Source organism: Mesoplodon bidens, assembly GCF_964165515.1.
Source record: "Mesoplodon bidens genome assembly, chromosome: 1".
NCBI classification, from domain to species: Eukaryota; Metazoa; Chordata; class Mammalia; order Artiodactyla; family Ziphiidae; genus Mesoplodon; species Mesoplodon bidens.
This window is the reverse complement of record NC_138176.1, coordinates 27,508,180-27,524,016: the sequence shown is the minus strand read 5'-3', so window position 1 is coordinate 27,524,016 and position 15,837 is coordinate 27,508,180. Positions and strand designations below refer to the sequence as shown.

Here is a 15,837-nt window from a genome sequence, read left to right as displayed (position 1 = left end):
GGTTGCTCTCTCAGGGCCTGGTGCCTGTGGCCTGAGCGCTGGTGCCCACAGCTCAAGCTGGGCCTGTCCACTCTTGAGGAGCTCACAATCCAGCATCAGGGAGTTCCAGGTCGTGCCACTGTCATCTTCTTATCTGTCTCAGCTGTGCATCCAGTCACACCACAAGGCTTGAAGGAAGGTGCTGAGCTCTCTTCATTTTCCGAATTAACAGTAGGAGTGGGGGACTTCCCCGGATGTCTAGTGGTTAAGACTCCTGGCTTCCACTGCAGTGGGTGCAGATTCGATCCCTGGTGGGTTAATAAAGATCCCACCGGCCGCACGACAGGCAAAAAAAGAAGGAGGACGGGGCAAAGGATGGGAAGCTCTCAAAAAAACCTTGTTGATTTGAACTGAAATGACATTAAGCCTTCGTGGAAGTGAGAGGGAGGGGGTGAACCGGCCAGGAATACAGACAGCCTGCCCGTTTTTTGCTGGCGTCCACGTCCTCTTTTTGTTCCCTAAGGGCAAGCGCCCGTAACAAATATGGCGGCGGCATCCTCGGGCGAGAGCACCTGCCGAAGCAGCGGTCCCGGAGCCACGTGGAGCCAATCGCTAGGCAGGAGCGGAAGAAGAGGCTGGAGAAGCTGCTGGAGGCCTGCGCGCAGGCGCACTGGCTGGCACCTGGCTCCGGGCAGCCGCGGGATTAGGCTTCGCCTGCCACAATTTCGGTGAGGGGCTGGCCCGCGGCCTGGGCTCGCGGGCAGGAGCGGGCCGGACTGGGGGGGGCCAATCGGTCCCAAAGGACACACCCGAAGGGTACAGGAATGCTGTCTGCTCTGGGAGTCCTGGGGGCTGTTTGCGGGAGTCCCTGAAGTGATCTGGTTGTGGGTTGAGAGAGTGCCTCGGGGCAGCGTGGGAGAAGCTTGGGCTCAAGGGGTGAGAATGGAATTCTTGCAGAGGGACTCCCTGGGGTCGCATGATGCATCAGGCCGGGATCCATTTCATTAACATAATGGCTTTTAACCCTGGTGGCGTTGCAGAACCAATTGGGGAGCTTTAAAAGAACACCGATGCTGGGCCCCATCCTTAGAAGTTACGATTTAATTGGTCAGGGGTGAGGCTTGGACTTTGGAGTTATTGAGCAGCTCCTCAGGTGATTTTAATGTGCAGACAGGCTGGAGAACCACCACATGGTTCAGCGCCAGCTATTGAGTAAGGAACTCCTGGGTTGTTCCCACACTCCTCTGTGGCTTGCGAGGGCTGCGTGGTCCTGGGGTGAAGTTGCTGATCCTCCAGTGCTGCTGTAGTAACCTGCGGAGCAGGGAGGGAAAGGGAGAAGGTCCCTCCCCCAGTAGGGTGAAGTTCATTTCCAGCCTGAGGATGAGGATGGGCCCATCAGTCACTGCATGGAAAGTGGGCACCCCTCCAGGGTGGGCGTCCCCAACAGCCCTGCCAGGGCTGGTCCTGCTGTGGGGGGACTGAGCAGGGAGATAAAGGGGGTGTGAAACAGGAAACACAGAAGACAATTCAGAGGTCACCTGCTTGTTGAAAAAAGGACACACCTAATACTTGCGTAGGGTATAATACCTTTGAAATTCATTTGATACCCCTGGGACAGGCAGGGAATGGAATTTTCTCCCGCTTTGCAGATGTAGGAATAAACTCAGAGAGCTAGTGATAAGGTTCAAACTTGACCCAGGGCTCCCAACTCCAAATTATGCTTATTAGTAGATTTTTTCCCTCCATACTAATAGCTTCTCATACAGTCTCTAGTCCTTCTGAAGGGAATCAGAAGCTAACACCCACCCTCTCTCTGAAGCCCCTCACACCAGGGGCCCAGTCTGTCATTCTTGGTTTCCTCTACCAAATTCATCAGCCCCCTACTCACCACAGGCTGGTTCAGAAATCAGGGAGCTGCTACTGTTTCTATCATTTTCTGGTTCTTTATCTCCCAGAAGCCTGATGGGGTGAGGAGGGGAGTGTTTTTACATGATGCCGGGGGCTCCTTCTAAACATCTGATTCTGTCACTTGGCCACTCCCAGTGCCCCCCATCCTATTGTCCTCAGGATAGGGTCTTGTGTGTAGTTTCCAAAGCCCTTCCTGATCTGGTGTCGCTTTGCTCTGAGCTCTCTTCCCATATTGTATCAATTTTCCTTAGCACACAGATGAAAGCTTAATAAGTGTTACATTTTGTTATTATCACAGTTCCTCGTTCGTGCCTCACCTGTTGCCTTGCTGTCCATGTTTCACATCAGGGTTCCCCAGGTTGCCTCTTTTTGACTCCCACAGCCAAGCAGAATGCAGAGCTGAGGGGCACAGTGGGATCTGGGGAGGACACTCCTCCTATGGCTGCTGCTCTCCCGTTGGGCTGGGGATGTCCGTATTGGCCTTTTGGGGGCAAATTGACCCAGCAGGTATTAACTGAGCACTTACTGTGTGGTGAAGGAGCCTGGTGGAAGCTGGGAGTCCAGATCAGGGGCAGGTCTGACCTGGCCCTGCCTTTAAGGAGCTTGGGGGCTGGAGGAGGGTTAGGGAGACATTTGGATCCTGATACAGAGCCAAGGGACCTGAAAAGGGGAGAGAACACCTGACTTGGTGTCCTTGGGAAGGTATGTGCCCCTGAATTGGGCCTTGCTTGAATCAGCAGGATTTGATACAATTGTGGTGGCGGTGTGGGCCTAGTGATGTGAGAAATGCTAAGGTTTTTTTTTTTTTTAGTCAGAAGCACCTGTTTTGAATTTTGGCTCTAGCACTTAATAGCTCTGTGATTTGGGGCCAGCTATTTAACCTTCAGAGCCTTGGTTTCTTCACTTACAAGATGAGGATGGAAATAGTAACAAGAGTTGTAAGGATTCATGATGATAGGTGTAAAAACCAGGCATATCGGGCTTCCCTGGTGGCGCAGTGGTTGAGAGTCCCCCTGCCGGTGCAGGGGATACGGGTTCGTGCCCCGGTCCGGGAGGATCCCACATGCCGCGGAGCGGCTGGGCTCGTGAGCCATGGCTGCTGAGCCTGCGCGTCCGGAGCCTGTGCTCCGCAATGGGAGAGGCCACAGCAGTGAGAGGCCCGCATATCGCAAAAGGAAAAAAAAAAACAGGCATATCCTATATGTCTGAGAAATGGTATGTAGTTACATCTAGGGTGTTTTAGGTGGAAGGAACAACATGAACAATGGTTGGAGGTGGCATTTAAAAAAGAATTTGGTGGATGGCAGGATATACAAGCAGTGAGAAGCAGTGAGAAGCATCAATGTTGAGTGCTGAAAAGACAACTTCAGTCATGGATTTGGCAGAAGGGGACACTGACTGCAACTCTTTAAAGATCATAAAGCCAAACTTCAGAGACATGAAAAAGAAGAAGAATAGCTACATTAAAAAAATTTATTTATTTTTAGCTGTGTTGGGTCTTCGTTGCTGCGCGTGGGCTTTCTCTAGTTGCGGTGAGCTGGGGTTACTCTTCGTTGCGGTGCGTGGGCTTCTTATTGCGGTGGCTTCTCTTCTTGTGGAGCACGGGCTCTAGAGCGCAGGCTCAGTTGTGGCCCACAGGCTTAGTTGTTCTGCGGCATGTGGGATCTTCCCGGACCAGGGCTCGAACCCGTGTCTCCTGCGTTGGCAGGCGGATTCTTAACCACTGTGCCACCAGGGAAGCCCGATATGCCTGGTTTTTACACCTATCCTCATGAATCCTTACAACTCTTGTTACTATAGCTATATTTTGTTGAGGGTCTTCTAAGTGCCAGGCACTAGGCTTGGTGCTTTATATATCTTTTGCATTTCAGCCCTACAGCAATCTAAGAGGTTGGCGTTGTCATCCCCACTTTATAGATGAGGAGACTGAGGCCCAGGGAGAGGGAGTGGCTGGCTCAAGGCCACACAACTGGGACCATACCAGTGGGGGGCATGGGGGATGGGCTCTGGGGCCACCAGCAGGCTCTCCTGCTAGGTGCCAAGGTGAGGGTGGAGTTGGTTGCAGGTTACAGGGTATCTCAGCCAGGTTATGCAGCTAGGCTGGTGTGGGCCCCAAGCCTTCCTCCCCAGAGAGGCAGGGCTGTTGTTCTCTGTGGGGGTGGAGTGGGGGTGGAGTGGGGGTGGGGAGGGCTATTAGAGGAAGCGGTTCCTGATGGAGGAGTGGAATCTGGAGTGAGCCTGCATATTCTTTCCCGGGCAGAGGCTTACCTGGACAGGTTGCTTTGCCTCTAGATCTGGTCCATGGTAGTGGTCTGTCTCTGGTACTCCTGAACATCATCTGGGCCCGTGCTCCTTGCAGGCGGTCCTCTTCTGACTTTCCCCCTTGTGCCTTGATTTTTCTCTCAAACTCCCCTACCACAGGAAGGGGCCTGATTACCAGCATATTCCCCTGCTCGTACCCTGATCTGTTATAAGTGAGCCCAAGGAAATGCCAGTTTCTGAGCACTTTTCTGTCGGTGCTCCGGGCTTCCTAGACATAGTTTAATCCTCCCTGCATTCCTATAAAGATAGGCACTGTTACTCCCATTTTACAGGTGAGGAAACCAAGGTTCAGACAAGCTCAGACCTTGCCTGCAGTTACAGTTGGTAGAAAGTTCAGTTGAGATGTAAACCCAGGCCTTTCTGATGGCAAAAGTCATACTTTTTCCATCTCACCTCACTTTGAGGTTTTCTTCTACTGTTGCCCCAGCGTGGGTGCAGGGAACCAGCTGCTGGAGGCTGGGGACCTGGCCTGTAGGGTCCACCTTCTCCAGTAACCAGGGCAGGCCACTGGACATCTGGGTAGGGGTGCCAGGAGGTTTCACTCCCTTTGGGCAAAGGCTTTCAAGGTGAGGGAGGGGAGTTCTGAAAGGCCCTGGGGAATCAGAGGAGGTGACCTGGGTTAAGGATAGCAGCAGAGGTGTACATGGTGCTTTACAGCCCCAAAGCACCTTTAGATTAGCCCACCCTATCCTTGTGTGGTGGGTATGGAGGGTCTGGGAGGCTCGATAGTAGTAATCTCTGAAGTTTGGGTGCTCGCTGCACTTCCTGTGCTCATTGCGTTGGAATATTTTCTCATGGTCTGCTAACCCTAGCCTTGGGAAGGTTGGCCCCATCGTGCAGATCGGGAAACAGGCATGGAGAGGTTTAGCAAATTGCTTCAGGTCACACGGGTAGGAAATGTTGGAGTTGGGACTTTGGAGACCTCCAGTTGTGTCTTCTTTCCACTATGTTACTTGGAAATTGCCAAGGAAACTTTCAGGGTGATGGATATGTTCCTGATCTCAGTTGTGGTGACAGTTTCACAGGCATACCTATGCCAAAACTGATCAGACTGTACACTTTGAATATGTGCAGATTATTATTATTTGGGGGCAGGGGGGGTCTTTTTTTTTCTTTTTTTCTTTTGGCCACGCTGTGCAGCTTGCAGGATCTCAGTTCCCCAACCAGGGATTGAACCCAGGCCATGGCAGTGAGAGCCCAGAATCCTAACCACTAGGCCACCAGGGGACTCCCCTATATGCAGATTATTATATGTCAGTTGTACCTCAATAAAGCTGTGAAAAAAAAAGTATTTCCCACCAAATGTTTCTTCAGGGGCTCAAAGCCCCCAGGGAGAGGCCACCTGGATATCCTCCGGCTCTGGGACAAGGTGGGATCATTATGGCCTGGGAGAGATTCTCACAGACTTAGCGGCTGCTTTCAGGTAGTTTTGGCCACTCCTCCTTCTCTCATTGCTCCACCACTAGGCATGGGCTGGCACAGGGTTGGCACAGGGGATGGGGGGCTGCATACCGATCTCTTGAGTGAATTGCCACTCAGCTTCCATTGATCCTGAGAGAGACCCCCATGAGATACTGTCCTTATTCTCCCTGCAGAGCCTCTTTCTTACCAGTCACTCCTATAGCAGGAGTGGCTGAGTCCAGAGAGGGAGAGAGAGGGCGAAGACACAGGCCCTGCGCTGGAGAACCCCACAGTCAGGCTGGAGTGCGGGCAGGTGGGAGAGTGCTGTGCAGGGGCAGGAGGCACCAGTGAGGGCCGAGGAGTTGGAGCAGGTCTCCTCGACATGGTGCTGGCTCCTGAGGGATGGGTGAGATGGAGATGAAGACATGGAGAGGGTGCTTCTGGTAGGAGGCACCATCAAGAACAAAGGCCTGAGGACTTCCCTGGTGGCGCAGTGGTTAAGAATCCGCCTGCCAGTGCAAGGGAGATGGGTTCGAGCCCTGGTCTGGGAAGATCCCACATGCCACGAAGCAACTAAGCCCATGTGCCACAACTACTGAGCCTGCGCTCTAGAGCCCGCAAGCCACAACTACTGAGCCCTTATGCCACAGCTACTGAAGCCCGCACGCCTAGAGCCCGTGCTCTGCAACAAGAGAAGCCACCACAATGAGAAGCCCACACACCACAATGAAGCGTAGCCCCCGCTCGCCACAACCAGAGAAAACCTGTGCGCAGCAACGAAGACCCAATGCAGCCAAAAATGGATAAATAAATAAATAAATTTATTAAAAAGAAAAAAAAACAAGAACAAAGGCCTGGCCAGAGGAGACGGTGGCTTGAAGATCCATGGGAGTCTGGGCTGGACTGGCAGGAAGTGGCCAGACTACAGAGGCCCTTGAAGGCTGGGCAGGGAAGGGGAACCATGGTTGCTCATGGGGCAAGAACAGGGCCTGGGGGGTTACCACATTTGGACTGGGGCTGAAGTCGGTTCTCCAGGGCCTGACTCTGATGGGGAAACAGAAGTTTCTGTTCTGCATGTGTGCGTGCAAGCATGCAGAAATGTAAATGAAGCCCATGGGTAGGCTTGGGTCACGAGGACTCAAAGAGAAAGCCTCTGAGGAGGTGTATAAGTTTTAGGGCTGCCGTAACAAATTGCCACAAACTGAGTGGCTTAAGGCAACCTCACAGTTCCTGTAGGGTAGAAATCCAACATCAAGGCATCAGCAGGGTCATGTGCCCTCTAGAGGGAGGCTCTAGGAAAGAATCCTTCCTTGCCTCTTCCTAGCTTCTGGTGGTTGCCTGCAATCCTTAGTGTTCTTTGGCTTGCAAATGCATCACTCAAATTACTGCCTGCATCTTCACGTGGCTGTCTTCCCTTTGTGTGTCTATCTCTGTGTCCAAATTTCCCTCTCCTTATAAGGATACCAGTCATTGGATTAGGGCCCACCCTAACTCAGTATGACCTCATCTTAACTTGGTTACATCTGCAAAGATCCTATTTCCAAATAAGTTTGCACTCACAGATACTGGGGGTTAGGACTTGAACTTATCTCTTTTGGGCACATTCAACTCAGAACAGGGAGTTTGGGAGAAGGAAGCCCCCATAGCTTCCCTCTGGGGGTCAGACAAGCACACATGAGATTATTTTTCTGAAAAGAGAACAATAGCTTTGAATCTAAAAAAAGAGACAGATAGACTTAATGCCTGGCTGCTTAAAGTGTGGTCACGGACCAGCAGCATTGGTGCCACCTGGGAGCCTGTTAGAAATGCAGAATCTCAGATTCCTCCCCACACCTATGGAGGCAAAATCTGCATTTTAACAAAGTCCCCTGGTGACTTGGAAGCACATTACAGTACGAGAAGCGCTGCTTTAATAAAAATCTGACTTTTATTTGCTTTTCCATCCATGGTCAGTCTAGCCTGCTGGTCTCTGTGCACGAGTCGGCCTGGTTGAGAGTAGGCACTCGTGCTGTCCTTTGTTCTCTCTTTTCATGTAACATGTTCTTGAGTTTCTCTCCCCTGTGTTGAGGTTGCCCACGTACTTGGCCTTTGTGGAGAGCATCAGGCTTGTTGAGCCAGTCCCTTTGTTGTGTTCCTGGGCTGTGTCCAGCTTTTGGCTGTTTATAAACGTTGCTGCCATGAACAGCTCTGTACATGTTCCCTTGGGGTTAGTTCCTTGAGGTGGAATTTCCGGAATCAAAGTGCGTGAGCAGTTGTGAACTCTTATCATATCTTATCACTTGTATAGCCCTATGGAACCTGCCATCACAGCAGGTTTCTCCATTCTACCCAGCAGTCCATAGGAACCCAATTTGGGAGGTCAAGTGGCAGAAAAGGCTTTGGAGCCAGACAGGTCAGGGTTCAAATCTGCTACTTTTTTGCTGTGTGACACTGGGCAAATTACTTAACATCTCTGAGCTTGGGGTTGCTCTCCTATAATATTGTAATAGTGCTGTATACTTTGTAGGGATTTTATAAAGATGATAATGAGATCACTAACATCCATTTATTGAGCACTTTCTGTGAGTTACCTCATTTAATCCTTACATTCCTCTGAGTAGCCATGATCATCCACTTTTCCTTTTTACAGAAGAGAAAACTGAGGCTGGGGTTAAGTAGCTTGCCCGAGGTGCCACTGTAGGCACAGTGTGTGCCCAAGCCCAGGGTTGTCATGTCTGGACCGTTAAGGTTGAGTAAAGTATGGATGAAAGAAGATACTGAGCACAGCGCTCTAGCACGCGACCTGGCTCAGCACTTGCTGGCTGGCTGCCTTCTCTTCCCACGCCTTTATCAGTTTCCTTGGGTTACTCTCCAGTAGTGGTATCTAGTCCAGCATTGTTTTAGCTGGACATCATTGACGATTCCCCAGTTTTGTTTTACGTGCAGACTTTCAGTGAGATGACTCAGAGGTCTGGGGTTAGATCAGCTGGCTCTGATCCCTGCAGCTAACTGGCTTCTTCTTCCCCAGGGACAAGGATGGCCAGACTGCCCGTGGCCATGAGCGCTCCTCAGTACTCCTGGGGCTGAGGCTGGGCTGGCCGCCATGGGGCTGGGTGGGCCCTGGGCCTGGCTGCTGGGCCTGCCCACGGCCATGGTCTATGGCTCCCTGGCCCTCTTCATCTCTGTCCTGCACAACGTGTTCCTGCTTTACTACGTGGACACCTTTGTCTCAGTGTACAAGATCAACAAAGCTGCCTTCTGGGTCGGAGAGGTAGGTCAGAGCTGGGGCAGCTAGCCAGGGTGGGAGCCAGGAGCTTGGGGCAAGCCGGGTTGCCCACCGAGATTCAGCAAGAAGAGCTGGAGCTGGAGGCCTTGATGACTCCTCAGTGAGGATTACGCCAGGTCTCCTGGCCTCTGTCTTATGAGCCAGGCACTGTTCTATGTATGCACATTTATAATATATTCACATATATTTATCAGCTGGGCCCTGGACGGGTGGGAGTTTGATGGGACAGTCGCTATGGGTTATAACAGAGGGACTAACCTGAGCAAAGGTTTGCAGGAAGGAAAGCTGGGGTCATCTTTGAGAGGTGGTGAGCAGGCTGGGATGGAGAAAGCTCTGGAGAGGAGGCTGCCTGGAGCCCACCTGCCTGTTTCCCCTCTGCCCACAGACGGTGTTTCTCCTCTGGAACAGCCTCAATGACCCCCTCTTCGGCTGGCTGAGTGACCGTCAGTTCCTCAGCTCCCAGCCCCGGTTTGTTTCCCGAGGATGGCTCAGAACTGGTTCTGTCCCACCTACCCCTCCCCAGAGCTGGAGGACCCCTGCCTGTGTTTGGGGTGGGGAAAGAAAGGGAGACCATTTTCAGCTGTTGTCCAGGCTTCCTCCTTTCCCAAGGTCAGGCAGACTCTGTCCAGTTTGAAGAAGTGGCCTTGACTGGCTGCTGCCTTGCTCACCTCAGGGAGAAATTTACCCCCGCTTGGCTTATCAGGCCCTCAGGACGGGGCTCCATGCAGCAAACACTCTCTGCTGCTTCTGGCAGATTTCTTTAGCCCATCCCTGCTTGGGCCCATCACTGCCCCCAAGCTTGAGAAATGGGTATCCCACCACCCTTTGGCCGTCAGCCCTGGCAGGCTGGTAAGAGAGCAGAGGGGAGAGTGTACCCACTGGTGAGTTGTGCTTCCCAAATCAGGGGTTGAACTCAGGGCTCAGTGGGACCACCCTGGTGTGAGTCCCATGCTTTGGGCCTCTGTTGTTCCCTCCTCTGGGCCCCGGGCAGGGGGAACTGGGGCCTGCCAAGGCTGCAGGGGCATCTCCCAACGGCGCCCCTCTCCCTGGCAGGTCAGGCGCCAGGCTCTCCTCGAGGGCCGTGGTGCTGGCACGGGTGCGGGCACTGGGCTGGCATGGGCCGCTGCTGGCGCTGTCGTTCCTGGCGTTCTGGGTGCCCTGGGCCCCAGCTGGCCTGCAGTTCTTGCTGTGCCTGTGCCTCTACGATGGCTTCCTGACGCTCGTGGACCTGCACCATCATGCCTTGCTGGCCGACCTGGCCCTCTCAGCCCACGACCGCACCCACCTCAACTTCTACTGCTCCCTCTTCAGTGCGGCTGGCTCCCTGTCTGTCTTTGCCTCCTACGCCTTCTGGAACAAAGAAGACTTCTCTTCCTTCCGCGCCTTCTGCCTGGCACTGGCCGCTGGCTCTGGGCTGGGCTTTGTGGGGGCCACACGGCTGCTGAGGTGGCGGGTGGAGGCGGCCAGCAGGGAACCGGGGTGCCCAACCCTGGCTGTGGATGGCGGGTGAGTGGCCAGCTCTGGCTCTCCAGGGTCCCGCCAGCACTCTGCTGGGTGTGACTGCCATGCTGGGGACCCTGGCTGGTGGATGGCTGCCGGGTGGGGGATGGCTCTGGCCCAGCCTAGGCCGTTCTTGACTCCCCTCTGCCCCGTAGCCTGTGTGAAGAAGAAGAGCTGCTTCTGGGCGGCGAGGAGGCGGGCAGCGTCACCTTGGGCCAGTACCTCCGGCAGCTGGCCCGCCACCGGAACTTCCTGTGGTTCGTGGGCATGGACCTGGTGCAGGTACGGGAGCAGTGCCTCCACCCAGGATGGCTACGAATGCCTCACTCAAGGGAACAGGCTCCTCAGAAGCTGGGAAATCAGTTCTGGCCTCTCCTGAGAATGGCTGGGCCATTCAATGGCAGGAACACAGGTTGGGCTGTTAGATACCTGGATTCTAGCAGCATCTGAGCTCCTGGCTCTCTGCGTCATCTTAGGCTTGTCTCAGTCTCTCGGGGCAGCCATGTCCTCACCTGCAAAGCGAGGATATGAAAAAGAGGTGCCCCTTTGGGGACTTTTAAAACTCCACATGCCATACCTAAAACATATGTAGTATGTAAGCCAACCAAATTTAGAACTAGATTGTTTCTGTGTCATTAAGCTTGTTTTAGCATTGATGGGTTTTACAAGAGAAAAAGCTTTTAATTGTTCTAATGACAATTTTGTCATTCCTTCTAACTTTTAGCAAAATTGGATGAGCACAGGAAGTTGGTTTCAGGTTTTGTTCTGGCATGTTCCACACCGAGGGACATGGGGTGGAGGCCGCCCTTGCTCCTGCTGCTCCACCCGCTGGCTTCTGCCCTCTTCCTGGCCTCCTCACTGTCCCTGTTGGTTGCAGGTCTTTCACTGCCACTTCAACAGCAACTTCTTCCCCCTCTTCCTGGAGCATCTGCTGTCAGACCACATCTCCCTCTCCACAGGCTCCTTCCTGTTGGGTGAGTGGGTGCCTCGGGCAGGCCGGAAGGACAAAGGCTTGCACCCCAGAACCCCTAGCCCGGCTGTAGGCACAGCCGCCTCCCCAGCTGGGGCCCAGGTGGCAGAGGGCAGAATCCGTGCTGGGGTTGCACCTCCAGCCCCCGGCTCTGTTTTCCAGAGGGAGGGAGGGAGCCTCTGTGGGTTTGAGGGGGTAGGGCTGCCCTCATGGTGGTCCTCTGGGTGGCGGTGACACCCAGAGGTGAAGTGGCACAGTGGCTGGTTCACAGGGAGGACTACTGTCCTGACAGGCCTGGGTGTGTGTCGTGACCGTGCTTATTCACTGTGTGGCCTTGGGTGTGTTTTATTTCATCTCTTTGGGCCTCCACTTCTCTGTAAAGTAGGAATAATAATAGTACTTACCTTAAAGGGTCGTGAGGACTAAATAAAAGGGTGTGAAGCTCTTAGCACGGAGCCTGAACCTCGTTAGTGTTGGATCAGTGCAGACTCTGATTCCGATGGCTAACCGTGGGCAGCTGTGGAGGTTGTGGCAGTGCCCCCTGACGAGGCCGCACCCCCTTCCCCAGGCATCTCCTATGTCGCTCCGCATCTCAACAATCTCTACTTCCTGCCCCTGTGCCGGCGCTGGGGCGTCTACGCTGTGGTGCGTGGGCTCTTCCTGCTCAAGCTGGGCCTGAGCCTGCTCATGCTGTGCGCCGGCCCCGACCGCCCTGGCCTGCTCTGCCTGTTCATTGCCAGGTATGCCCTGCCCTCCTTCATCCCCACACCTCTGTCCCACCCCTTCATTTTTGTCTGCTCTCTCCCCGCCGGCAGCAACCGTGTCTTCACTGAGGGCACCTGTAAGCTGTTGACCTTGGTGGTCACTGACCTGGTGGATGAGGACCTGGTGCTGAACCACCGCAAGCAGGCGGCCTCAGCGCTTCTCTTTGGCATGGTGGCCTTGGTGACCAAGCCAGGCCAGACCTTCGCCCCACTTCTGGGCACCTGGCTGCTGTGCTTCTACACAGGTGAGAGCCCAGGGGCTGGCACGGGGCTCTGGAGGCTCCAGGCAGCACAGCTTACCTGGTGTACCAGCTGATCAGCCTGGGATCTGGGTCCATTGAGGGAGAGAATGGCAACCAGCCAACAGAGGCTGGGTCTGGGCCGCCCCCGGCTGCCACCCCTCCTCTGCCTCTCTGCATGTGGATAGAGGAACTGGGTTACACTCTTTCATTCATTCATTCAACAAATATGTATGGAATACCTTCTCTGCCAGGTGCTGCTCTAGGTGCCTCTAGGGAGGGAGATAACAAAATAAGACAGACAAGGTCTTTGCCATCGTGGAGCTTATATTCTAGTCGGGGTGGGGGTAGGGTCGGCAATAAACAGCCAAACAGGTAGTGATAAGTGTGTTGGTAAAACTAGCCAGTGTGACTGAGAAGCTGCTTAGTGTGGTCCGGGAAGGTCTCTCTGAGGAGGTGACACCCAGGATGTGAACTGAATGGCAAGGATTTGGTCTACAAAGATCTCATCAAATCCCAGATAGAACTGGAAGTGGGCCCAAGTTATCAAGAGTGGTTTGGCAGACTTCCCTGGTGGTGCAGTGGTTAAGAATCCATCTGCCAATGCAGGGGACACGGGTTCGAGCCCTGGTCCGGGAAGATCCCACATGCCACGGAGCAACTAAGCCCATGCGCCACAACTACTGAGCCTGCACTCTAGAGCCGCGAGCCACAACTACTGAGCCCACGTGCCACAACTACTAAAGCCAGTACGCCGAGAGCCCATGCTCCGCAAAAAGAGAAGCCACCGCAGTGAGAAGCCCGCGCACCGTGTAGCCCTGGCTCGCCGCAACTAGAGAAAGCCCGCACACAACGAAGACCCAACGCAGCCAAAAATAAAGAAAGAAATAAATTTATTAAAAAAAAAAAAAGAGTGGTTTGGAGATGAGGCTGGAAAAGTGAAGAGGGCTCTGTAGATCTGGGCAGGGTTTGAATTTTATTCTCAGTGCAGCTATCGGGTGGCTTTTAAGTAGGGGAGTGGCCTCGTCTGATTTACACGCTTTAAAGTTCACTCTGACTGCTGCACGGAGGATGGGCTGTAGGGAGGCTGTGGCACAGGCAATGGAGACTTGGAGCAGGTGGGGCCGGGGGCTGAAAAGAAGTGTTTGTTTTGGGCTGTGTTTTGGAGTTGGGGGAAGTGAAGGATTGGCTGTTGGGGAGTGGTGAAATTAACTGAGGAATCTAGGAAGACTTCGAGGTTATTGGGGGAATGGCGGTGCCATTCCCCAAGAAGAGAAGAACAGGGGAGAAGCAAGTCTGGGGGAGGAATCAAGAGTTGCCATTTGGACATGTGCCCATGGCGTGTGAGATGCGGCACCGTGGACTGTGGAGGAGACCAGGGCTGACCTGTTCTTTCTGCGGACTCTCTCGTCCTAGGTCATGATCTCTTCCAGCAGCCCGCACTGACGCCTGTGGGGAGTGCCCAGCCCTGGCCAGAGCCCCCGGCTCCACCCCCACCACAGGCCCCGACGCTCCGCCAGGGCTGCTTCTACCTGCTGGTGCTGGTGCCCATCACCTGTGCTCTGCTGCAGCTGTTCACCTGGTCCCAGTTCACGCTGTATGGGAGACGCCTGCACGCGGTCAAAGCCCAGCGTCAGAACCTGTCACAGGCCCAAACCCTGGACGTTAAGATGGTGTGAGGGGAGCGGCAAGGCCACCCTGCTGAGGACACTACCTGCAGCCCTGGGCGGCCAGCCTCTTTCACCTTCCTGGGGTGCAGCCTGGAGGACAGATGGCGGAGTGGGAGCTCCTGGGGCTGAGCAGGGAGCGTCACTGAGGTCTAAGTTCCTGCTTGGCTGTCGGGCCCAGCTTGGGCAAGCGTTGGGGCGTTTGTGCTCAGGGACCCGCTTCCTCCTATGCGGCAGGAGGAAGAAGAGGATCACGAAGGGAGGGGGCCCGCCCTGTGGTCACGTGGGGTTGCTGTGGGCACAGAGGCCTATCCCCCTACCTGGCTGGGGCTGGCGCCCTATGTGGGCTCGGAAACCACTTTGGCCCAGTCAGAGGAAGCTGACTGAGTCCCACCTGCCCCTTGCGGTGGCTTCTCTCAGAACTCTCTGCCTCAGCTGTGCGTGGAGTAGCACGCCCTAGCTGCTGCAGGGCGCCCGCGCCCCCAGCTGGCCTCTCAGCGATGTTCATTTCATCACAGACTGATCGAAGTCGGTCATTTCTATTCCCACTCCTGAGGTCTGTGCTGTGTGTGGGAGTGGTGGTTGGGGAACAGGATTCGTTACTTAATAAGAGCAGCCTGAGAGCATTTTCAGAGATGAGTGGGGGGGCCACCCACATCAGAGTCACTGGGGTAGCAGGGAGAGCCTGCAGGCCCATGGCCGCATGGGCCCTTGGGAGCAAAACAGCTTTCAGGCCTGCGGTTGTAGCCCCAGTGCGTTTCCCATGTACCACTGCTGGACGTGGTGGGCAAGGAGGAGTGGCCACTTCTAGGCTAGAGGTCCTTAACCTTGGAGTCGCTGGGGAGCTTGCAAAGATGCTGGTGTCTGAGTTGTTCCCCAAGATTCTGATTTCGTGGGTTTGGGTACCGCCTGGCACTGGGGTTTTGGAAAGCTCTGTGGTGACTTTACTGTGCAGCTGGGACTGAGAACCTCTGCTTGAGGTCAGCGTTTCTCGGCCTTGGCACTACAGTTGGGGCTGGGCTGTTCTTTGTTGTGGATGTTTAGCAGCATCCCTGGCCTCTGCCTACTAGATGTCAGTAGCATCTCCCTCCAGTTGTGACGACCAGACATCTCCAGGCATTGCCAAGTGTGTCCTAAGGGGCGAAACTGACTTTTTTTTTTTTTTTTTTGCGGTACGTGGGCCTCTCACTGTTGTGGCCTCTCCCGTTGCGGAGCACAGGCTCCTGACCGGCAGGCTCAGTGGCCATGGCTCACGGGCCCAGCCACTCCGCGGCATGTGGGATCTTCCCGGACCGGGCCATGAACCCGTGTCCCCTGCATCGGCAGGTGGACTCTCAACCACTGCGCCACCAAGGAAGCCCCGAAACTGACTTTGATTGGGAACCACTGCTCTAGGCCAATGGTTATTTGAGGGTGTGCACAGCGGTTAAGAATGGATTAACATTTGTAAAGTGCCTGGAAAACCGCTCCCCTCCCACCAAGTATACAGGTTTAAAATGGAGAACTGATTAATCAGAGTATCTGCACGTGGGCCCCGGGAACAGTATTTTAATAAGCTTCTGACTTCAGAGATGTGAAGAGCTGGCCCCCTCATTTGGGGTGGAGTCTCATCCATGGGCTTGGGCCTGTGCACAGGCCTGGGACCCTCATTCCTGACCTGGTCTTTGGGCTTCGTTGTGAACACCAGCTTCTCTGCGTCCACCTGACAGGCTGGGGCTTGGGCTAGGGTCAGGCCAAGTCTGGCTGGTGCAACGGTGCCCTCTAGAGGACAGACTAGGCCCAGTCACAGCCTCAGATTCCGGGCCCACAGCTCCTCCCTCCT

The 15,837-nt window shown here is 54.4% G+C and overlaps 1 protein-coding gene across 4 annotated transcripts; it reads left to right on the top strand.

Annotated features, from left to right (window-relative positions):
• Nucleotides 1-555: 555 nt before the first annotated feature.
• MFSD13A (major facilitator superfamily domain containing 13A) lies at nucleotides 556-15,761 on the top strand. Of its 4 annotated transcripts, none has more exons than XM_081245661.1 (8): nucleotides 556-707; nucleotides 8,618-8,860; nucleotides 9,261-9,343; nucleotides 9,929-10,381; nucleotides 10,531-10,657; nucleotides 11,253-11,349; nucleotides 11,914-12,354; nucleotides 13,765-15,761. In XM_081245661.1, the coding sequence occupies exons 2-8, from the start codon at nucleotides 8,693-8,695 to the stop codon at nucleotides 14,025-14,027; spliced, it is 1,632 nt and encodes a 543-aa protein (XP_081101787.1). In that variant the 5' UTR covers nucleotides 556-707; nucleotides 8,618-8,692; the 3' UTR covers nucleotides 14,028-15,761. The 4 variants fall into 4 exon arrangements, with proteins under 4 accessions (XP_081101787.1, XP_081101788.1, XP_081101789.1 ...); XM_081245662.1 differs by lacking the exon at nucleotides 13,765-15,761 and adding an exon at nucleotides 12,958-13,696; XM_081245660.1 differs by lacking the exon at nucleotides 556-707 and having other exon boundaries at nucleotides 8,665-8,860; nucleotides 11,914-12,085; nucleotides 12,161-12,354.
• The last annotated feature ends 76 nt before the right edge of the window (nucleotides 15,762-15,837 follow it).

Coding starts and splice junctions, on each gene's coding strand:
- MFSD13A (XM_081245661.1), top strand. CDS start 8,693: ATGGGGCTGGGTGGGCCCTGGGCCTGGCTGCTGGGCCTGCCCACGGCC. Junction 8,861..9,260: donor CTGCCTTCTGGGTCGGAGAG/GTAGGTCAGAGC, acceptor CTCTGCCCACAG/ACGGTGTTTCTCCTCTGGAA. Junction 10,382..10,530: donor ACCCTGGCTGTGGATGGCGG/GTGAGTGGCCAG, acceptor TCTGCCCCGTAG/CCTGTGTGAAGAAGAAGAGC.